The sequence below is a fragment of the Chrysemys picta genome, chromosome 1, assembly GCF_011386835.1.
Source record: "Chrysemys picta bellii isolate R12L10 chromosome 1, ASM1138683v2, whole genome shotgun sequence".
Taxonomy (NCBI): domain Eukaryota; kingdom Metazoa; phylum Chordata; order Testudines; family Emydidae; genus Chrysemys; species Chrysemys picta.
Window position 1 is genome coordinate 113,723,390 of NC_088791.1, and position 24,223 is coordinate 113,747,612.

The window sequence follows — 24,223 nt, forward strand, 5'->3', positions numbered from 1 at the left end:
GGGGCAACACAGGGCCCAGCCCTACCCCCTGGCTACGCTCTGGCTGCATCGAGCCCCAGCTGTGGCTCTGCTCCCTGCCGCACCCCCACTCACAGTCCCCGACTGCAGACCCAGTCCCACTCCTGGCCCTGGTTCCTGGGGTGAGGGCACGGACTGGGTAAGGAGGGGCCTGACAGAAAAAGTTTGGGGACCCCTGGCCTAGCATGGCCATACATCCCATTTTGGCCCTAGACATCCCAATTTTTTTGGCAAGAGCATATAGGACAAATGTCCAGTTTTCATAGAATCATAAAATATCAGGGTTGTAAGGGACCTCAGAAGGTCATCTAGTCCAACCCCCACGCTCAAAGCAGGACCAATCCCCAGACAGATTTTTACCCCAGTTCCCTAAATGGCCTCCTCAAGGATTGAACTCATAACCCTGGGTTTAGTAGGCCAATGCTCAAACCACTGAGCCAACCCAAAAAGGAGCTTGGGGGGGGGGTGAATGGCAGGACTTGGGCCAACCCACATGGGGGAAGAGAGAGGGCCAGCTCTGCACAGGGGGAGAGGGGCTCGGGGGAGCTCAGTGCTGCATGGAGGAGGTGAAAAGGGAGAGGGGCTTGGTCGAGCGCTGTGCCGGGTGGGGGAGGGGGAGACCTTCAGTGGGCTCAGGCTAGCTGAGCATGGGACTTGGGTGAGCAGTCTATAGAATACATCTGGGTATCTATATGAAGGGTAGGCAAATGGATTAAAAAACAACATAGTCCATCCGAATCATCTCTCTCTGAGCCCACTGTCTGAAAGCCACATTTCTGAGTATGAGTTTGGATAACCTGGTATCTAGATAACTTTTGCACCATGACATTCTCACATTCCAAGCAGAGAAAGGCTGATGCTCTGAAAGTCCATTCCCATGGGGAATGAGGTAGCAGGAGAGGATATCTGGATGTGCAGGGAAGCGTCTGGGCCTCTCTTTCTCCTGCCCCTCTCAAACACCATTTCCTTTAATTTATTTTCTACTTTATTCTTTCCAATTTTCATAAGTTTTTCCATGAATTCAGGGATGGGCACAAAGAAAGCCCTTGTTCGATGCTACATAGAACTATGTTTTTTTCAAAACTTGAACCTAAATCTGTATTTGCTAATGGGCCCTGTCTTTACTGTCAGCTGGTCCAAACACCCACAAATTCTGAGGAGTTCAATATCAGTGTCTAACTGTTGTGGGTTGTGTCTACTTGAAGTGGAGTATTAAGGAAGTTTCCCTTTTGATTTAAAAGAAAGGCTGGACATAAGTTCCTGCTGAGAAAGACATTCTGTAGTGTCTGCTTCCTTTAAGCATTGAGGCTTTTTTCCCATAAATGAAACTCTTTACTGACTACAAGTTCTGAATTTCTTCTAACTCAACACTTTTAGGTCTCCCTCCAAAGGTCAGAGTTTGAGAACAGGTTTGTACTTGAGCCCTGGTTTGTTCAGGATCATCTCCAGCTGTCTGATGTTGAAGTTGGACACACCAATGGACTTCACCAACTCTGTGTCTTTACATGCCTCCATAGTCTGGGGAAAACAACAACGGCCTTGTTGTATACAACTATACTTTTAGTATAATTTCCATGAGACTAGAAAAATTATGCTCAAGTGGACTCACTCTATATAAAATTATTCCAACAAAATATCATTACACATACAGTAGGGGACGTTTGATTTGTTTTAGAACAAAACTCTGATTTAGAGACAGTCATTTTCTAACCATTCACTTAGGCATCAGATCTCCATCCAAATCACTGAAATAGAGTTCTCTCTTCCCCAAGTAGAAAGTAGACAATCTGGCCACCACCTCTCCCAGTCGCTTTCTCTCTAATTTGTCCCTTATACATACAGAACCTCAAAGACATAGCGATAGCCAATCATTGCTACTGAACAATACAGAAATAAGGGTACCACATAAGTATGGGAATATTAACACCAGTTTAAGAGCTTTATAGCAACAAAATAATTGAGTATGAAAATTAAAGGGAAAACACAAGAAATACTGAAGAGGGACAAGTGCAGTGGTCACCGTTAGAATGTCTGTATTTACTGACAGTAGCCATGCTGTGGTGTCTGAGATTAGCCAGTGTTTCCCTGCTCTGATAATAGGAAATGACTGCAGAGTTTCAGACTACAAGCAGTACTACAGTAACAATGATACTGTAGCCAAATCCTGTTTACTTTTATATTTCATAGAAAAAGCTTGCTAGAGTCCACTGAAGAGAGGGCACATATCACAAGGGAAGTTTTGGGTTTTTTGTTGTTAAATGAGGGAGTTAATTTAGTGCTCAAGAAAATGAGAAACCAATCACAGCAGTTAGAACCAGGGATAATGTGAGCAGACACTATGCTAACTTCCCCAAAGCTCTGCCAATGCACCTTGATTCTGACCTGATGCCCCTTTGTATTTCATTTCTGGCCTCTCTTTATAAAAGCGCCAATGGTATTAAACTGAGCGGTGGATTTTGTAATGTGGGTAAGCGTGGACAGACTTTGAGCCTAGGTCTTCAGTGTTGACAATCTGCCCAGCTAATAAGCTGCAATGCTGAGCTACTCAGAGCATTAGCTAAAGAATTAGGGATCTGATGGAGTCATCGTCTTGGCTGACTCTAGGGCAGAATATCCCATTTCTCATCTGTGGAAAACATCACCTGTAAAGCCCAGACTACAATTTTGTCCTGAAAATGCCTTTGGCAATATCCCTGCCCTAAGACCAGGGAAGGCCAAAAGCATCTCAAAGTGCGGTTCTGTTCTACAAAGTGATTCTGTAAAAATGGCATGTGAGGTTTCATGTTTGTTGTCTCTCAGTGATTTCCCCCTCAAATCTGCTCCGTTTACTAGTGAAAATACATTTCACTTAACTAGCTGCCCTGCCTCCCAAGTGGCACACAGGTCTACATTGTAAAAAATCAATTTTCCTTTTCCATCCTCTGGGAGTAAATCATCTCCAGACTTAAAAAGAAAACAAAACAAAACAAAAATTCATTAGATAAACTTCCCTTCAGTATGACACTTGACATGAATTGCTTTCTGGAGAAATTCTGGAAATCTATTGAGCTCTTGCGACATGTTGGTAACCAATATTCACAGCACATTTAACCTTTAATATTAAGTGCAAAGTTCTTTCTGAAACCTGATGGATGTTCAGTCCATTAGTTCTCTTGATTATCTCTGTATCTCTAATATAAACAAAAGCCCATTTTACATCTGATCTGCAAGAAATATACCTGGGGAAATTGTTTAGTATTGTAAAGCTCCTTGTTCCTTATAGCAATGTTTCTGAATCAAGCAGTTATCATATGGTCTGGTCTTAAAGCAAAAGGGGAACTGTGGGGACAAGAATTTTGTAGTGTTAAGACAGAACTCCTTTTTACCTTTAAAGATAGGGGTGTATGAATAATACAAAGGGCAATGTGGTCAAACTGCAGGTGCTTCAGTGACTTTTCCAGGGCTGAGAGGACCATCTCAGGAGTGTTAAATGTGCTCCAAGGCTGTAAAGAGTGAAGAGAGAACAAATGCCATCAGATCTGTATGTTGAGAAGGCCGATTCCCTAAATAACTTTATTCTGCTATATCTCAGGCATGAAATGTCACTGATATACAGCACAGTATGCATTATTTTATTTACATTTAAATAATAAAAATGACACCTATATACAATGTGTATAGGTGCCCTGACAATTAATGTTGCGTCATCATACCCTGCAGTATTAAAAATGAACATTCATAACCTGAGGGTAGAAAATGGAAACATCTAAAGTGTCTTTCAAAATCAAATTAGTGCAGTCTGGGACCACAAACAATGAACTAATCCTAATTCTATGGCTATTGCATACATAATTACGGTTGGAGGAATTAAAATTGTTTAGGTGCCTAACCTGTGCATTTCCATAGCCTAACATATTTGGATTTCTTTGAAGTGTAACCTTAAATGATTGGTTTTGGGATAATTACAGCATCCCTGTAATGCTTTTACTCTTAAGTTACTAACACGTCCTCACCCTTAACTTCAGTTCACTGTAGTTTTTATCTGGTAACTGTATCTAGGCACCAGGCCTGCTAAAGCTCCAGCTGGCACTAATGCATAGAACACTTTCCCCACAGATTAGCACCTTTGGTAACAAGAAGGGTGTTTTAGGTAAATCCTGTCAGCCTGCTACAACTTGTACTTACCCCTCACTGAAGTCACTGTTTTCATGCTGCTGAAAAGCAACACAGAAAGAAGCAGAGAGCAAGTGATGGCATTTAGAATAAAACCAACTTACCTTTCCTGGGTAAAATATTTCCTCTCTTTTGACCATTCCATCTGTAATCTTCTCTCGAATGGCTCGCCCAACCTCCTTCTCATAGAAATAGGCTCCATCTATATGGCGGTAGCCAACTTCCATAGCCACCTTTACAGCCTCTCACACTTACTTTTTGGAACCTATGAATTAAAAACAGAAAGACAAAAAGCCTCAACATGTCTGGCTCAGGGATGATATTTTAAAGTGTGGTTCTGGTATGAAAAGTGACTGTGTAAAAATGTCACCTTCTTACTCTGACACTCACCTCTGCTTACTTTAGTGAAAAAAGTAACTTTTCCATCATGGAAAAGTCCTATAGAATTTAATAGACAATGACCATAGTTCTACAGAATTTTTAAACCAATCTAAAAAAAGTCTATAGAACAGATGTAATTCTCTAATAAAGTCTCAGGTTGGTTTAAAAATGCTTCAGAAAAGTGATCAATAGTAGAGACTGTATAGAGAACTCTTGAATTTCTATAGAATCTTATTACTTTAATGCCTATCAAATTCTATAGGCCAATCTCTGTCAGACCATTAACGATAAGAGGATGGCTCAGGTGTCACAGAGAGCAGAACTTGGCTTTCACAACCCTTTTACTGACAATGATACACAAGAAGAAAAGAACACAACTTGCCTCTTAGGTTGAAGGTCAATTTTGCAGGGCTAGCAGTCAGAAAATACATCTTTTCAGTTGTAAACTGAACACATTTATTTTTGAAGTCACCTGAAAGACAAATATGGAACCAGATAGTGTGGTTCTAATCTGAAAAGGGACTCTGTAAGAGTTACTAAATCACCAATTATCCAAAAGTGTGTGTGTTTGTGTGTGTGGCGGGGGGGGGGGGCAAGTTCTGTCCTCATTTACACCAGTGCAACCTCCATTGATTTCAGCAGTGCTTGATGTACAGCAGAGAGTATCACAAGTCGAACCATTGGAGCACTGATAATCTGCATAATGAGTCAAGGCCTCAGGTCCTTATTTATCTGAGTCAATGAAAGTTCTGTTACTCAGTCCTTCAAGCAATCCAGTAAGGAGCTCAAGGTTTGACCCACACTAATTGACTGCAATGCATTTGGAAATGAAGGGCCTGTTCTTGCAAACCTTATTTACACAAGTAATTTTACTGAAGTCCATGCGACTAGTTGAGCGAGTAAGGACATGAGTGAGTGTGACATCAAAGGGATTCTGCATGGGCTCAAGAGCCTGCCTGTGCTGATCTGATTTCAAAATTTGGGTCTCGATGGGTGACCCTGGGCAAGTTCTTTACTGCAGTTCCCCATGTATAACATTAGGATAGTGATACTAATCTTTCATTGCAAAGTCCTTGGGATCTATGGGTGAGAGAGCCATAAATACAACATAGTGATTTTTATCACTACTAACTTGGATGGACTCTGAACCAGTGAGTGACAGAGATAAAAGGCTTTGTATCCCATTACCTAAGTCCCCTATTCTTTTCAAGGTCAGTCTTTGTTTGCTCATCCCATGAAGCAAATACAGTTTGGAATGGCGTCAGCACATTTATTGTTTATCTGGCACAGAGCATGTACTACACAATAAGAGAGTGAGTGAGCTAGCGAAAAAAGGGTGTTGCTGTTAGACTGTAAGTAGTTAGTAAGTTACAAATAAGATCACCTAGTTCTTCTGCCTGCTTACAAAAAGTGTCATCAGCTTAGTATTATCGTTGGAGGGTTCTTCCAGAAATACAGGGTAATGCTGAGGGCACATATCCTGATTGACAGGTATAACATTTTGAATGGCCCAGAGAAAGCGGATGCAACAAAAGGTAAATAGGATGAAAAACAACGGGCCATGGCCTAAAGCTCCGAAAGGATCTGAAAGACATGGAGACATGCCTTTAAGCACAGCATGTGGAATTCAGGTGTGGAATGGACTCCCAAAAACAGCAGTAGGAGCTGCAGTTGTGAACATAATTTTATAGTCAGACAGGCACTTAGAAGATATAACACAATGGAGAACAAGCTGTGAAGAAATAGCTGGATGAACAAAGATAAGCTGCGTTGCCTCCTTTTTCCAAATATTGCAGTATAGAAATTTTTCACAAGTGTATAAAAACTACCCGGTATAGAACAAATTGGCAGTTAAATGAGGAATAGCAAAGCAAGCAGCAGGTCAGGACTGAGGTGTATTGTAGAGGGGCATGTGGGCCCATGAATGGAACAGCTAACCAGACTGCAAGTCAGAGCTGAAATTCATTGCAGACCTGCATGGGGCCCATTGTTGGAACTGCAGAAAATGCTGCATGCCGGGATGGAGAGCTCTGTGGAGGAAACTGTACCGTGCCTACCCTCACTATCTAGATCTTAGTGCTGTCAGTCGCTCATTTTCATGCACAGCAGCAAACTTCATACAACAAACACAAACTTCCTATTGTGTAATAATCTGTAAAAGCTGCATAGATACTGAATCTGACCACAAGAATTCTGTGCCCATCATTCATCCCCATGGATGTATCTTTGCAGAGCTCCATTGTCTTTCTTGAAGCTTGTAACATTGCTTCGCTCCTGCTTGAGCCAGTGAGCAAATACAGACCCCAAGTATTACTTTTATTTACTGAGGCATGGCGACTGAGGGAGTAGTGAAGCTGCTGAGTGACATCAACGCCCAAAGTGGACAGACACTATCATTTTTCAAGCTAGCTCAGCCAACCACAACTTGGGGACCTACAGCACCTCACACAGAGCACTTCTAAGGGGCCTGGGTCTGCTGGCTCTGAGAATGAAGAAAAGAAACAATTATTAAAGAATAGAGACTAGACTCAATAAATGAATTACACAGACACCTTTATTTTTCCCCCATTAGCAATCCAGAACCATTCCATTCAGAGACTGAGTTGTTTTGAATTTCTGTTTAATGTACAGTGTAGATCTCTTGATATCACCAGCACTAGCTGGACTTCCAGAACAGGGCGCTTCTCTGGGACTAATCACTGGAATGGAGCAAGGAGATGAAATGTGTGTCTGATACCTCACATACGAAATAAAATCAGGAACATTGAAAGCATCCTTTCCATTATTCATCTTTAAATGGAAACTGAGGGTGGTCCACAAGTCTAAAAAGAAAATATTTATTAAATATCCCCATGTAATTGCATTACTAGGACATCTGAGTGCAAACCGCAGGAATCTCGAAGAGCAGACATGCAATGCTATCTATCTGTTTTAGGGTTTTCTTTAGGCCCATCACTGTACTATCTCAGCACAGGAGTGCTCTAATGTATAGTCTCTACTGAGAGGACATTACATTACAGCACAGTTTATTATAACTAATACGTGTGTTCACCTGGAATTTAATAAAGCTTGGAGAAAACATGACAGAATGGTCTGTGACTGCCTATGGCAGAAGGCTGTTACAAGAGAGGATTATTCTCAGTAAACAGTGAGGGTAGAACAAATAATAGTGGGCTTTTATGAAGTGGGAAAATTGTCTTTAAAATACAGACAGGCCCAAACTGTAAAGTTAAGATCCCGATCTGGATTCAAAATTTGGGTGTGTTTTGGTTTAGCCCATTGCAGATGTAAAGGTCACCCAGATCAAAGAATGTTTAATCTAGACCCAAATTTCTGCAAAGATCAGGGTTATTTGGGTACAGCTGAACTCCTTGCCCCCTGTGGCACTGTGCAGAGCTGGAGGATGAGTGAGGGAGGGAAGAGGGGTGTATCCACAAAGGACAAGTCTGCAACTCTCTGATCCTTGGGCTAATTCCTAAGATGCTCTCTGCTAGCTGGGGATTGCTGGAGCACAGCAGCCCTCTGGCCACACTCTCTCCCCAGAAGAGCCTTCAGCAAATCCCCTATGCCAACATCTTGGAGGGTATGGCACAGGACCTTGCTCTGTGGGTTCTTCGCCACCAGGGAGATCCCAATTCTGATGCCACTAGAACACAACAAATGCCCTAGCGGGGCCCTGGACTGATCCCAGAGTTTCCAGAACATTGGAAAAGTTTATAACCATTAGGATGGTGACACAATGACATTGGCATTCAAGGGAAGCTGTTATTTTGCCTTGAAACTGGAGCAAGGCTAAACGAGATCAACGACTACTAGGAATGTGTTGGGATAATGGCTCAAATCCTGTCATTGTGGGGGCCTCGGGCACTGGTGCACCTCGATCTCTCCTATTCACTGCCTGTGGCACATAATTTTCTAGTCTCCTGTGTGCAATGTTGTTGTAGTCTTGTCGGACACAGGATATTAGAGAGACAAGGTGGGTGAGGTAATATTTTCTATTGAACCAACTTCTGTGGGTCAGAGGGACAGGCTCTGGTCTGTAGGGAGCTTGCTTCTGATGAGCTGAACCCCCCTCTTCTGGCCTCCAAACAACCCCCCCCCAATCTCATCACCAGAAGCAAGCTCCCAACAGACCAGGATACACAAACTCAAAGTGGCACCAGACCCTGCCGGATTAACATGCAATCCTGCCACTGGTACAGGGATCCACCCTCCTCCACCCCCAATACACCTTTCAAGATCCATGGATCCTACACATGCCTATCACAACATGTGGTAAACCTTATCCAGTGCACTAAATGCTCTAATAAGAACTATATGGGTGAAACCAGACAATCACTAAATTCCCAAATGAACTCACCCAGGAAAGTGATAATATAAAAACACCCTATCACCTGTGGGTGAACACTTAAACCTATCACTCCTCATCCTCAAAGGAAACCTGCACAACATTTTCAAAGTATGAACCTGGGAGCTTAACTTCATAACTTTGCTAGTCACTTAAAATTATGGACTGAAAAAGAGACTCTGGATTTATGGATTATTATAACAATCTATTCACACACACACACACACACACACACACACACAGCTGCCTTCCCCTCCTTTCTTTTCCCCCTATGAATGGAGGGGTGTTAAAGGGGTGTAACCTTGAATGGCCCCTTGAAATGTGCGTTAACTACTTATGCCAAACAATCTGTTCCACCTTGTATTTAGTTGTGACAAGTTTCCCAGACATGAAGAAGAGCTCTCTGTGTAAGCTTGTTTCTCTATCAACAGAAGTTGGTCCAATAAAAGATATTACCTCACCGACCTTGTGTCCTGGTCTCCTGTGGGCTATAATGCTTCAGTCTGGTTTTGGTTGTTGGGTTCAGCAAGCGGGTGGTGTTGATAGCCTGTGAAATACAGGAGATCAGACTAAACGACCTGGTCGTCCCTTCTGGCCTTAAATTGCATGATCCATTCCAGTCCTAAAAGCTATGATCCTAAGTACATCCTTTGTGATCACGAGGGTCAGTATAACACAAAACCTTATTTCTTTGTGGGGTGACCACTGCTGCCTTTCTCCTGCCTCTCCACAGAGTACTAAAATACAAAGTATTGTGACTCACTGTATTAAGCTCAGGTAGCGAAGGTTTTTGTTCAGCCCATCAATGGTTTTCATATCCTCCTCAGAGAGCTGGAAGTCAAAAACCTGACACAGAAGACAGGATCAAACATTGGTTATTCCTGCTGGGCATAGCCCTTCTAATAGTGGGATGTATGTGCATTTACAGAAGCACAAGGCCCATGTTAAGTGAAAAGAAATGAAATAGGTATATTAATCTGGGCCTGCTATTTCCATTGTATTTTATATATTTCAGAGGTGAAGGTTATCTAGCTATGTAACTGTTGTGATTTTATTTTCTGTGTATTTCACCTTTGTACTTTTAGCAATCTGCTGTCTGTAGAGGCAGCTGCCATTTTGAGATATAAATGGGTGCTTACAGAGGAGATACACACTGTGCTCTCTTACACAGATGTTCTTTCTTGGTTTGTTTTTCCCTTAATCTAGAATAAATCTGTCAGACTGATATTGTAAGGTTTGTTCCTTGGGTATGGAAAATAGACCTAGGGATGCTATACCCTGATTTACCTGGGATGTTTAAGATTCTGGACTAAAATGGGCAGGGGAGGACAGATCAGAGTTTGGAGAGGACCCATGGTCTAGGCAAGAGGCTGAGGGCAGGAAAGGGGTACACTCCTACTGGAAGATCATTTGTCTTTCCAATGCTCAGAGGGGCCTATATTCCCATCTGATATCAAGAGTAGCATTAGTCATTTTGGGAAAGGGCTTCATAAATCAATTGCTCCCTCAGAATTTTCCCTTTTGGAGACACAAGGAGGACTCCAGGGTTTTTTCTCCCCATATTATTATTTATTCTCTAGTGGGTGCCAAGTTACACAGTTCAAATGTTAAAGTGGCAAAAGCCTTCTCCAAGTATAGAGAACCTGCCTGAGAACTGCGCTACACAATGTCTGATAGTTCTCAAGCAGGATCCTGCAGTGCCATATTGTACAAGGGCACAAAAGTTCTCAACCCTCCATGGTGTCCCATCTAAATCTGTACATAGGGAGGTGTCTCCCTCACCATCTTCTCTCTGCACTCCTGTTTTACCTGGAAGTTTTCTTCAATACGCTTTCTGGTGAAGCTCTTAAAGAGGACCACGATACCACGCTGCAGCTGGTAGCGCAGGGCTACTAGAGCGGGGCTTCGGTTGTATTTTTTGGCAATTGCACCCAGTACTGGGTCCTCCAGCAGAACTGGGGTGCTTTGGTCTATCCTACAAAGGAAACAGAGAAACAGGGAGCATTTTGGGGATCAGGAATGCAGTCATCTCAGCCTAGTGAGGACAATGCCTGTGCAATCTGAAAATAAACTACTAGGTCTTTTCCAGCTCTCATTTGTATTATATAACTTTATAAATATCAGATACTTTGAAGATGGAAGGAGGGGAAAGTACCCTCTAACCCATTATTGAGGTTCTAAACCTGGGAGCACAGTCCAGTTTCTTTCCTTACCACATCTTGTCTCTCTGTGATCCCAGAGCACAATAGGCTTCGAGGAGGATATCCTTGGATTTGCAGAAGGCCAGCAGTTTGCTTTGGTTGAGGTAAGGGTGACATTCAACCTGCAGAATCAACCCGCAACCCAAAATTGAGATTTCAGATCATATAAGCAGCAGCAGTCAGACAAAAGAAACATCAGACATTATGTCAACGGGACACAGTATACTAAAATATCAAATATCCTTCAATTAAAATACAGCCTGGAAGTGCAAGTGACCCTGGGGTGCAGTTTAGCTGATAAAAATCCCAAGCAACAGTTTATCTAGTAAAGGACAGAAGCCAAGACATGTTGTGGGAGGATAGGGTTAATAAGGATTTATAGTCAGAACCAAGTCCTGCTTGCCTTACTCATGTGTCTAGTCCCACTGAAACCTCAGTTTCGATACTAATTTTGGCCCATCGTGTATTGTTACATAGCTAGGATATGGATCAAAATCATTGCCTGGACTAACACTGCCATTAAAGCAATGACCATTAGTTGGAGAGAGAGACTGAGTTTGTTACTAGTGGATGTTCTATGGGTTTGTACTGGGACCAGTTATGGACGAGATGGCACTCTCATTCTAAGCCCTTATTTTCAGTGGTTGATAACTTCCCCTAAAGTAGTCTCTTGGTCCAAATTTCTCATGCTTGGTCTCAACTCACAAATTATTTTTAATGAAATTTAAAACAGTTTAGATTTAAAACTTTAAAATTACCTCCTACCTATATAGTATTCTGCATACAGAACTTGTTCTATGCTAAGTTTGAAAAAAAATTAGTTGAGAGGCAAAATTACTTTCAAAAACTGACTATGGGATGCTGTGCATATCCTGGGTTATTTTGCTTATCATATATAACTCAATTCTCTGTCTTTATCCAGCATGTATGGAATACATCTGGGTATCTATGTGAAGGGTAGGAAAATGGATAAGAAAACAACATAGTCCATCTGAATCATCTCTCTCTGAACCTACTGCCTGTAAGCCACATTTCTGAGTATGAGTTTGGACATCCCGGTAACAAAACACCCTCACATTCCAAGCAGAGAAGGGCTGCTGCTATGAAAGTCTATTCCCATAGCAGCGGAATGAGGATCTCTGGATGTACAGAGCTTATCTTTCTCCTGCCTCTCTCAGAGACTGTTTCCTTTATGGGTATTTTCTACTTCATTCTTTCTTGATATGCATACGTTTTTCACCATTTCAGTGATGGGCACAAACAAAGCCCTTGTTCCAAACAACATAGAACTATTTTTTTTTCAGAACCTGAATCTACAGTTGCTAATGGCCCCTGTCTTTAACGTCAGCTGTCGCAACACCCACAAATTCTGAGGAGTTCAATATCAGGTCTAATTGTTGTGGCTTGTGTCTACTGGAAGTGGAGCAATAGTTCCCCCCATAAATGAAACTCTTCACTGACTACAAGTTATGAATTTCTTCTAACTCAATACTTTTAGGTCTCTACCCAAAGGTCAGCATTTTACCTGGTTGAGAACAGGTTTGTACTTGAGCCCTGGTTTGTTCAGGATCATTTCTAGCTGTCTGCGGTTGAAATTGGACACTCCAATGGACTTCACCAAGCCTGCATCTTTACATGCCTCCATGGCCTGTGGAAAACAACAACAGACAGTTCTATTATCACTACTGGTAGTATAATTTCTGAGAGACTAGAAAAATTACACTCAACTGGGCCCACTCAATATAAAATTATTCCACCAAAATATTACTACACGTACAGTAGGGGAAGTTTGATTTATTCTAGAACGAAACTCTGATTTAGAGACATTTTCCAACTGTTCACTTAGGCATCAGATCTCTGTCCAATCCATTGTGAAATAAAGTAATCTTTTCCCCCCAGTAGAAAGTAGACAATCTGGCCACCGCCTTTCTCTGTAGCTTCCTCTCTAATTTATCCTTCATACATAAAGAACTCAAAGACATAACAATACCCAATCACTGCTTGTGAACAATACAGAAATAAGGGTACCACATAAGTATGGGATTATGAATACCAGTTTAGGAGCTTTATAGCACAACAAAATTCAGAATGAAAATTAAGGGGGAAACACAAGAAATACCGAAGGAGATGGATAAATGCAGTGGTCACCATTGAAATGTCTGTATTTACTGATAGTAGTCATACTGTGGTGTCTGAGGTACAACAGGAAATGACTGCAGAATCTCAGAGCACAGGCAGTGCTATGAAAACAGATATTGTAAATTCGGTTTACTTTTTACATTTAATAGAAAAAAAGTTTGCTAGAGTCCACTGAAGGGAAAGCACATATCACAGGAGAAGTTTTAGCTTTTTTCTTTTTAAATGAGGAAGTTAAGTTAGTACTCATGAAAATGAGGAACCTATAGCACCAATTAGAACCAGGGATAAATGGATAATTAGAATGCCCAAAACTCTACCAATGCACCTTGATTCTGACCTGATGTCCCTTTGTATTTCATTTCTGGCCTCTCTTGATATAGAAGCACCAATGGTATTAAACTGAGTGGTGGACTTTGTAATGTGGGTAAGCGTGGACAGACTTTGAACCTAGTTCTTCAGTGTTGACAGGCTGGCCCACTAATAAGTTGCAACACTAAGCTACTCAAAGAGCATTAGCTAAAGAATTAGGGATCTGATGGAATCCTCATCTTGGCTAACTCTAGGGCAGAATATTTCATCCCTCCTCTGTGGAAATCACCACATGTAAAGCCCAGACTACAATTCTGTCCCTGACAATATCCCTGCCCTAAGACCAGGGAAGGCCAAAGCATCTCAAAGTGCGGTTCTGCTCTACAAAGTGATTCTGTAAAAATGGCATGTGAGGTTTCATGTTTGTTGAGTCTCAGTGATTTCCCCCTCAAATCTGCTCAGTTTACAATTGAAAATATATTTCACTTAACTAGCTGCCCTGAACACTCATTGAAGGTCTGGTCTACGCACAGTTATTGTGCTGCTTTAACTATATCAGTCTGACACGGATGTAGTAGACTTCTAGTATGATGGGGCAGCTCCCACAGCAATCAGAAAGGGTTAAAGAGCTTCTCTGGGCACAATCCACCACACCTATGAGGCTTGTCAAGCCTGGCGAATGGCAAGTGCTTAAAAGGGAGGATACTGGTTCAATCTGGGCGGGACTCTGGCGTTAGCAGAGCTAGAGCTCCCCAGAGGACAGGGGTTGTTTCCTGTGGAAATTGCTTAAGCGCACTGGCCTCCTGGGCCCTCTGAGGAAGTAGAGGACTGGCTTTTCTATACTTCTCTTTTTCGAGCCCTGGGACTTTGCCTTGGTTGCTTGGGCACATAGGGGACAAGAAGTCCAGATCTCCTGCCAAGGGACTGTAAATCCTCACTCTGTGTGAGACTGCAGGGACCTGGCCTTTTTTTGAGGGCTGCAGAATTACTGTGCCCTTTTCTTCATTTGGACTATTTTATACCCCTAGAAGGGAACAGGCTGTCTATCAGGTGCAGGCAGAGGGCCATACTCTGCACTTTGAGCCAGATCTATAGTAATGTAATTGTCCAGAAAAGGATATTTGAGACAAGAGAGATGCCCCTTCTTGCCCCAGGGGAGTGCCAGAAAGATATAATTTATCACAGTGGGTACAGTCATGCTGCTATAAAGGAGCCTATAGTGGTATAGTTTATTCCCATAAATGTAGGGGAATAAAATACCCCAGTGCAAGATACCACTGTACTGGTAAAACTGCCTTCACCCTAGGGGTTGCACCAATTCAACTATTTTGTTTTAAAAAAAAAATCACACCCCTAAATGAAATAGTTAAAGTGGGATGAAAACTGTATGCAGACCTGGCTGAAGTCTGACAATTGAGTTGGACTCTTTCCAACTTGCGCATCATCACTAATAAGAACAGTTCAATTACGCCTCTGCAGCCCCAATGTCTTCAGATTATACCCTCAGTGACACTTGAGCAACATCATTTTCTTAACACAGGTGTCACTGATTTGATTTTAGTAAGAAAATCTGTTGATGATTCACAAGAAGGAGCATCGCTGGTTGGTGCTGCTGGGCTAACTGGAGCAAAAAGCAGCTTAAACTTATTTTGGTCACTAAAGCTGGCAGCAATGATGCTCAATACACACAAGGGTCAGATCTGTTAAGTGTGAAGGTGCTGTTTGTTTATAGTTACTTGCTGGTGTGAATCTGCACTTTATCAATAGGCAGTTCAAGAACATATCTTACTCAAAATCCCAGCCTCCCACATACATAACAATTACATTCTCCCTAGCTCTCTAAAAAGGTCATATGACTAAAAAACAGATAGAACTCTGAACACTTTCTGGGTAACAGTCAGCTGGCTGCCTAAGGAAACTGGATGGGCTCTTAATTAACACTGTTATTCATGTCACTCACCTCCCAAGTTTGACGCAGATCTACAATATCGAAAATGAGTTTTCCATTTTCATCCATTGGTGATAAATCTGGCCCAGGCTTAAAAACAAAAGGAAAATCTCCCTTGGTCGTGATGTTTTTTACACAAGTGGATTTTAATTATTTTGTGGCCAAGGAAGGAGTTGTAACCAGGAGGAGTGGGGAAGGAGGGAAGTGTCAAACACTAAAGCTGGTAAAAATAATAGAATGGTTTTATCTAAACCATTTGGATTCCCATAAGCTAAAAACATTTGGATGAGAGACTGAGAGCTGGATCATTGCCCAGTCACCAAGAATTTTCCTACCAGTAACACCTAAGAGTTATCTTATCTTATCAATTCCCTTTCTTTTAAGTCCCTAATGGAAGACTCCAGCAGCACCAGAACAAAACTGATATCATCTGAATTAAAACTACCTTGAACTGAACTGAATTTTCTACTTCTCTAGAGGCAGAGCAGTCACTGTAAATTGTCAAACTGAGCTAGAGAATTTAGCTACACATCACTTTTGAGTAAAAGGCCTATACATGACTGAAATATATAGCATACCTTGTGTTCCATGAGTAAATTTCACCCTAGATGCCTAGAAATAATTTTGAGTAAATAAGACAATAAATGTTAATACTGGAAAATTAATTAGCTCAGCGAAACACTATTTTCATAAGAAATCGTGTTTATACGCCATGAAAACAAAGCATGCCTGTGGAAAGCAATTAGGGCCTAGAGATAGTACAGATAAATCATGATATGGTGTCACACAAAATGACATCTTCATTGACAAAGAGAAAGAAGCTTCACTTAATGAACTAAAGAGGTTATAGTTGATTAACCCCCCTCCATAAGAAATCACAGTAACCTCAGATTAGTTTTATAGATTACTGGTGAATTTCCAGAGTAACTAGTTAGCTTTTGATCATTAAGTGTTTATTTGAATTTAAAGAGTTTTCCAGACAGTTTGTAAATTTGCCAGTGCACTAAGATATAGATATATTTAGTGGCATAGAGTGAACCCAGGTAGCATATGATGTTTTAATAGCAAGGATTAAAAGCATAAGACTGTTAACCTACATGATTACTATATATCGACTGCGAATGAGACACAATATGAGTTTCCCCCTCCCCCCCAAATTTTTGCATTATAGAGTGTGCCTCATGCATTAGTTTTTCTTTTGTCTTTTACCTTCCCCTCGAGCACCCATCATAGGCTACTTTTGTAGGCTGGACATACAACTAGATGGACTACGGGTCTTTTTTTTAAAACAGCTCTGCTCTGGCCCATGGATATACTACCAAACATTTGTTTTCCTGTGTATATTTTTTAAATAAATGTTTACCTTTAGAGACACAGGGATATGGATAATGAAGAGATCAAGATAGTCAAACTTAAGTTTCTTCAGCGATTGTTCCAGGCAGTTTCGGACAAGTTCAGGACGGTGAAAGGTACTCCCAAGCTGTAATGATTCAAAAACAACTGTTCTTTCTGAAGAAGTTCTCTTTTTTCTCTTCTTTCTGTAAAAAACACTTTTCTAAATTGTCTTATTCATGACATTCCACTGGCTTTACTTTTTTGGCAGAAGGGTTGTGTTGTGAGGTGGTTGTGTGCAAAGCTGCACATGAGAGTGAGAAGTGAATGTTTCCTGAAGAAGCACGGTTAGGGCCTGAAATACAGCCAGGATGTGAGAAATGCACTTGCTTAGTACAGGAACCCTATGTGAGGCCACTCTCAGGGTTAAAATCTTTCTGGCTAAATTTGTTCTCCTTGGTTATTAGGAGTCACTCTGTTGTCTGACTTAATTAGATGGCCCTTAGAAGAATGGAATGGAAGATGTCCCTTGGTACGTGACTGAGTTCTGTACACAATTCTGGTCTGTCTCAGGGAACCAGGAGATGGGAGTTCATACAAATGCCATTTCTAACAAGATGTCAGTTCTAATCTGGATAGAATCCCACCCCAAGAACCCCTTTCTCCTTTTTTTGCCATTGGTTCTCCATTTACTATGTGGTTCTGCTCTGAAAAGTGACTCTGTAAAAATGAGATTTTGGTGTTAAATATTGACTCTCAGTGATTCAATACAAATGTGCCCCATTTACAAGTAAAAAGATGCTTTTCCAACTGACAGCTCCACAAACTCAATCTGGATCAAGCTGGGTTCTTTGCTTCTTGTCCATCACCTCCAGAAATAAAGATGCTGGAGAACCAATTATACTCTCAGTGACACCTTTGCAACCCCAATGTCTAAAAATCTTGCTCTCAGTGATAATCCCTTGCTTTTAATTCATTTGTGGAAGTGTAATTGATTGGAAATTAGTAAACAATTTTGTTGATGAGACCCGAGGAGGAATAAAATCCACCTGACTCTCCCTTAGCCGTATTGTTTCTATAGAGCTGAAAGGAGTGACAGCTTATTTTTTCTTCCACTGAAAACACAGATATTACTGTGAATGCACACAGGGAACAGGTTGGTTGAATAAGAAGGTGCCATTTTTACACAATCACTTTTCAAAAGAAATCTACACTTTCAAGCAGTTACCACTGTGCACAGGAAGCTTAGAATGGCTCATTGTGGCTAAATAAAATAAAATGTTCTGTCTGGTGATCTGTACTTTAAGGGGCATGAAGAGGCCGTTTTAGCTTCACTTTCACACATGTAGAGATGAGCCTGGTGCCCAAACCTGTAACTTTGTATAGAAAGCAATTTCCCACGTCTGTGAATGATACTCCCCTAAAGGGAATCCTTTCAATGCTGGCCTTGAGTAGGTTACACCATTCTTCATAAATTAGAAAAAATTAGCACAGGAAGCAGTAGGGTAAAAATACTTGTGTTAAAACAAAACCCACTTACCTTTCCTGTGTAAAATATGTCCTCTCTTTTGACTGTTCCATCTGCAATCTTCTCGTGAATGGCTCGCCCAACCTCCTCCTCAGTCCCATATACAAAGGCTCCATCAATATGGCGGAAGCCAACTTCAATAGCCACCTTTGTAGCCTCCTCACATTTACTTTTTTGAACCTACCGGTTAAGAAGGTGTAGTGTCAATCTCTCGGGATTAGGGATATGGTATGTCAGTCACCTAGAGCTTTGATGACCATCAGAAAGACTTCAAAGTAGAGTGGCACATTTATAATTTTGAATTTACCTTAAAGGAAATTTCAGGATTCTGGGCCCGATCCTTTGTTGCCCTGCATCTTATGTTATCATTTACACCACAGCAAAGTATTTGTAACAAAGGCAGCTATTAGAACTGTTTGGTGAGAACTATGATTTTATGAACCCCTGTTTGTTCTTGACAATGACTCAGCTTTCTTCCAGCTAGGTCCATATTGACTCTGTTGAGATTAATGATTAAAAAAAAATCTGATAACAGCCATGCTTCCTATCAGAGAAATCAGGTGTGATAAAAAAAAAGATAAGCAAGACCTAAGGGAGGGGCAAATGAACTTCTTGGGGATACTAGAGAAGGGCAAAGAAACCTAGTTCCTAAATTGGTTTCTGATTTCCCATTTGCCTTTTTTTAAATTTAATTTTCAAGCTTCAGCTAGGGATTTGTTGAACAATTTCTCTCCCAGTATCAAAGAAAATCTAGCCTGTGGGCCTAAATCTGCTCTCATTGAAGTCAATGAAGTTACAGTGGTGTAAAACCTAATATGAAAGGAGAATCAGGCCTTATAAATACAAGTGGGCCTGATTCTCATTACACTAAGGCCCCTTTGTTTGGTCACAGAGATCCCCTTGGGACTGTTACCTGACACGCTGAAATTACCTCTCAGCCCGTTTTCCGTGCCAGCTTTGGACTCCAGAACCCTGCCTTGTTGAGCCAGACACTCTAGCCTGCTGCAACACAGACCCAAAGCTGCAGACTTTAACTAAAAACAGCTCAGCAGGTTACCTGTCTCCAGCACCCAGACACCCAGCTCCTAATTGGATCCAAACCCCAAATAAATCTGTTTTGCTCTGTATAAAGCTTGTGTAGGGTACGTTTGTAAATTGTTCGCCCTCTATATCACTGATAGAGAGATATGCACAGCTGTTTGCTCCCCCAGGTATTAATCACTTACTCTGGGTTTATTAATAAACAAAAGTGATTTTAGTAAGTATAAAGAGTAGGATTTAAGTGGTTTCAAGTAATAACAGACAGAACAAAGTAAGTCACCAAGCAAAATAAAGTCTAAGCCTACTACATTAAGAAACTGATTACAGGTAATATTTCACCCTCAGAGATGTTCCAATAAGCTTCTTTCACAGACTAGACTCTTTCCTAGTCTGGGCCCAATCCTTTCCCCTGGTAGAGTCCTTGTTAGTTCCAGCAGACATCTTAGGTGGTAATCAGGGGTTTTGTCATGACTGCCCCCCCCCCCTTGTCCTGCTCCACCTCCTTTTATAGCTTTGGCACAAGGTGGGAATATTTTGTCTCTCTGGGTCCCCACCCCTCCTTCTAAATAGAAAAGTATCAGATTTGAGATGGATTTCATTATCAGGTGACACGGTCACATGTCACTGTAAGACCCCGCAGTCTCCATTCCCCATGGGCTGGCCCACATGTACACAGGAAGGCTTTCAAGTAACTAAGGGCATGTACAACTGATTATTTCTGGTCAATGGGAGCCATCAAGATTCTAAACCACCATTAATGGCCCACACTTTGCGTAATTACAATAGGACCTCAGAGTTATACTTCATATGTCTAGCTTGAGATGCAGGAATGCTACATGCATACAAATAGGAGGAATATATTCAGTAGGTTATAACCTTTGTTATGATACCTTACAAGAGACCTTTTGCCTAAAGCATATTCCAGTTACATCATATTCACACTCATAAGCATATTTCCATAAAACATATGGAGTGCAACGTCACACCCTTTACATCACTCTGGCAGTCAGAGATGATGCATAACTCTTGATGGTGGGTGGGCACAATTTAAAGTTTTTGGGGGGAGGGGTTGCATCGGATCGACCCACATGTCGCCTCTGGGCTGAGGAAAAGCAACAGAGCCAGGAGCACCAGGGCAGCAGTGAGCGAACACCCCGAAGAGCATCTCATGGCAGCTGGGCTCCTTTGGGAGAGCAGCTCGGACCTGTGCCACCCTCCCTGCCTGGGGAGCCCCTGGCTATGCATAGGTGTCCCGGCTCAGGGAGAAGGGCAGGGAGGGCTGCCGGGCAGCCAGACACTGCGGACAGCCAAGGGCTTGAGCTGGCCAGGCGGCTCCCACCAGCTTCCAATCTGCCCGCTTCTGGCAGGAAGCAGGTGACGGTTTTCAAATCGCACGTATCACCTCTGCAGGCAGTGTGATGGGGCCTTAAATTACACCCACGTCAGCGCGGGGGTCCTAAGGAGCCTTAGTATAACTGAGAAACAGGCCTGAGTGAACAGCTGCAGTTGACACAGATTGTAGTGTGTAGGAAAGTCATATTTTAGGAGATGGTCTTTTGGGGGAGGAGGAGGAGAAGGAGGAAGAGGAGAGAGATCAGATCAGTCCTGCTGATTAGAAGACTAGAAGGACTCACTGGAAAGAGCTGAGTCACTGAGCTCTACAGAAAATGTCTATACTTCACCTTTATTCTAGGACAATAAACATGTCATGGTACCACAAGGCTTCTACGTACCAGGTAGAAGGAAAAAGATCCACGTGCAGCTGTCCTCTTCAGAGGGGCCCTTGCTTTTTTTTTTTAAACACAGTATTTAGTCAGGCTTAATTCTCCCCAAGTCATGGATAGGAATAAGGAGCGAAAAATAAGTAAAGACTTTAAAAAAATGTAATAAATTGCACATTTTAGCACCTTCCATCTGAGAATCCCAGTGCAATTTTACAAACTCTTAGAGTAAAATCTTCAAAAGCAGTGCCATTTCCAAGTGCCTGTCAATGAGACATAGGCTTCTACGTCTTTTAGGTGCTTTTGAAAATGTGATCCTTATGAGCTAAACCCAGTGAGGTAATTCAGGTATTATCAAAACAACAAGGAGTCTGGTGGCACCTTAAAGACTAATAGATTTATTTGGGCATAAGCTTTCGTGGGTAAAAACCTCACTTCTTCAGATACTTGACAGGTATTATCAGAATTTTACAAAACTGGGGAAACACAAAAGGCAAGTAAGAGAACCAAAGGTTACATAAGTGATTTAGAGGCAGAATCAGATCTTCTGACTCCAAGTCCCCTGCTCTGACCACTAGACCAGCCCCCTCCACACTGGGATCAGCAGGGAGCCGGACTGTTGAGAAGGGAGAAAAAAGGAAATATACTAATATTCCTTCCCTCAGTGTAATTCAGTGAGCAGCACTACAAGGGCTAAATATAACTAACTTCTCTTTAAAGGAAATTGGTTTCCATTTAGCTCAGGTTGGGACCAAAATGCATTGGCAGAGACATACGGGCCGAAAACTGGAAAAGGGAGTGCTGTAGGTCATGGTAAAGTTGCATGGGTAGTTATATAGTGGCTCTGGACTAGACTAGCTGGGTGCTGGAGGTCAGGACAGAGGTGGATTGACAGATGCATGTGGGGGTTCAAGGTGTGAATGGTTGGGGTTGCTATCCATCAGGTGTTTTGGCAAAGCTAGGTCAAGGAGTCATGAATCAGCATGAGATTCACTCAAATAATAAAAAACAAAAACCATTTCTTACAGAATGATGATATTCTTACACTTATATACAGGCATCATCTTTCACTCAACCCCCCAAAGCACTTTTCAGACATTGTCAATAGTTTTATAAACTAGATATACAGGGATCTCATCTTGCAGATCTTTCTGGACTGATACAGGCAATAGTTATAGCAGTTCCCAGCAATGTTAATCAATAGGTTAAGGACAAAGAAATCCATGAAAGATTTACTTACTGCATCAGGGGAATAGGTACCAAATCCCACTGCAGGAATTTTGTTCCCATCATTCATCTTAATACAGTGGTCGTTGTCAAACTCCATCTCTTTACAGTATTTCCTCGATTCTTTTCTGAATGCTGAAATTTTTCAGCACTGCTGTATGGGCCAGCGAGAGCTTCAGAAAGAAAACACAGTATGAATTTCTATTTTAATTGTATTTTTCTATGATGTGTACTAAAAGGAGTAGCCAAGTTTGGTGCAGCAGGCATAAAGGGGGAAAAAAAGTATAAATGCAAAATGACAAAGCTCTCAGAAAACCCACTATCATTATCAACAGGTTCAAAGATCGGACTCTTTCCTCAAACTTTATTGACTTAATACTGCTTCCATGTGACATAGAAGAAAAGCGTACAAAAGATCTCCCTTCAAATTCACAGTCACTCTACAATGGGGGCAAAGCATTTCCAGAAAAATATAATTAGGAAAAGTGATATAATCTCTAACAAAGCATTTTAGAACTAACACTTATTACATATGTTACTAAATTTTCACACTCAGAAGAAGCAACTAAAAATTATATTATCTGAAAATAGTACAAGATAATTGCCTACTGTTTAATTGCTCCTATGAATTACAAATTTGAGCGACCCTGATCTACTGGCTCAGGGAATATAGATAAGAAACTTTTATCAAAATCAGAAACAAGACTCAATAACTGCATTACAAAGAGACCTTCATTCCTTCCCAATAAGCTAGAACCATGATAGAGAAGTTGTTCTGAATTTCTATTTAAAATGTACAGTGTAGAGTTCAACATCACCAGTATGCGCTGGGCTCCCAGAGCAGTGTGTTCTTCTTGGAATAACTCCAGTAATGCAACAAGGAGAAGAAATGTGGGTCTGATTCTTTATTATGTGGAAGAAAAAAAAATCAGGAATAGTGAAAGGATCCTTTTTACTATACATCTTTAAATGAATACTTGAGGTGGATCACAAATCTAAAGAAAATAGTTTTAATAAAATATTCACATGCAACTGTATGGCTAGAACAACGGAATATACACTGAGGGCCTCTCAAAGAGCAGACGTGCAATGCTTTCTACTAAAATTTTTTAAATACAGACCATGACCATAGCATTCAGTGGCACAGCCAGGCCACTCAGGATACGTCTGCAAAACTTGCAGGGATCTCAGAGCCTGGGTCGACAGACAAGGTCTGGGTGCTACAAACAGCAACGTAGACATTGTGGCTTGGGTCGGAGCTCAGGCCTCAGGGGCTGAGCCTGAATGCTAAAAACAGTAGTGTAGACACTGTAGCACAAATCTGAGTCTCTGGACCCAGATTCAGACTCACTGCTGTGGGTTTTAAAAGTCAGTGTAGACAGGGCCGGCTCTGGCTTTTTTGCCGCCCTAGGCAAAAAAGCCCCCTGCCGTCCCCGTCCCCCTCCAGCGCGGCCGCTGAGCCCGGCCGTGGGCCCACAATCCCCGACCAGCCGGAGCACCGGGGGGAGGGCGGAGAGCCCAGCTGGGGCTCTCCGCTCTCCCCGGCAGCCAGAGCGCCGGGGGGAGGACGGAGAGCCCCCGGCGGCCAGAGCGCCGGGAGGAGGGCGGAGAGCCCGGCCGGGGCCCCGCTGTGCCGCCCCCCTCCAGGCGCCGCCCCAAGCACATGTTTGGTGGGCTGGTGCCTGGAGCCGGCTCTGAGTGTAGATGTACCTTTACTCTTCCCTCCCTGAACTGGGAGTGACAATGAACCCCAGCTACCTGGCAGGGACTGTTGCAAAAGCACCTGTGAGCTACTCCACTCCTGAGATACCCACCATCTATAGGGATCCATTGGTACAGCCTGGCTGCTTACTCTTCTCCTCCATACGTGGGAATGAA

The 24,223-nt window shown here is 42.1% G+C and overlaps 2 protein-coding genes across 6 annotated transcripts; both read right to left on the reverse strand.

The window, feature by feature from the left end:
- Positions 1 to 1,016: 1,016 nt before the first annotated feature.
- LOC101947645 (prostaglandin-E(2) 9-reductase-like) lies at positions 1,017 to 6,946 on the reverse strand. Of its 2 annotated transcripts, XM_065567094.1 has the most exons (4): positions 4,934 to 6,946; positions 4,275 to 4,435; positions 3,384 to 3,500; positions 1,017 to 1,536 (listed from the first exon to the last, which is right to left on the reverse strand). In XM_065567094.1, the coding sequence occupies exons 2-4, from the start codon at positions 4,395 to 4,397 to the stop codon at positions 1,411 to 1,413; spliced, it is 366 nt and encodes a 121-aa protein (XP_065423166.1). In that variant the 5' UTR covers positions 4,398 to 4,435; positions 4,934 to 6,946; the 3' UTR covers positions 1,017 to 1,410. The 2 variants fall into 2 exon arrangements, with proteins under 2 accessions (XP_065423166.1, XP_065423161.1); XM_065567089.1 differs by having other exon boundaries at positions 4,275 to 6,946.
- A 141-nt stretch (positions 6,947 to 7,087) lies between these two features.
- LOC101940524 (aldo-keto reductase family 1 member C3-like) lies at positions 7,088 to 22,701 on the reverse strand. Of its 4 annotated transcripts, none has more exons than XM_065567067.1 (9): positions 22,359 to 22,701; positions 18,369 to 18,536; positions 16,860 to 17,034; positions 15,509 to 15,586; positions 12,626 to 12,748; positions 11,113 to 11,222; positions 10,709 to 10,874; positions 9,663 to 9,745; positions 7,088 to 7,373 (listed from the first exon to the last, which is right to left on the reverse strand). In XM_065567067.1, the coding sequence occupies exons 1-9, from the start codon at positions 22,409 to 22,411 to the stop codon at positions 7,334 to 7,336; spliced, it is 996 nt and encodes a 331-aa protein (XP_065423139.1). In that variant the 5' UTR covers positions 22,412 to 22,701; the 3' UTR covers positions 7,088 to 7,333. The 4 variants fall into 4 exon arrangements, with proteins under 4 accessions (XP_065423139.1, XP_005288093.1, XP_042705228.1 ...); XM_005288036.4 differs by having other exon boundaries at positions 16,860 to 16,976; positions 22,359 to 22,693; XM_042849294.2 differs by lacking the exon at positions 22,359 to 22,701 and adding an exon at positions 18,664 to 18,816.
- Between the last annotated feature and the right edge of the window lie 1,522 nt (positions 22,702 to 24,223).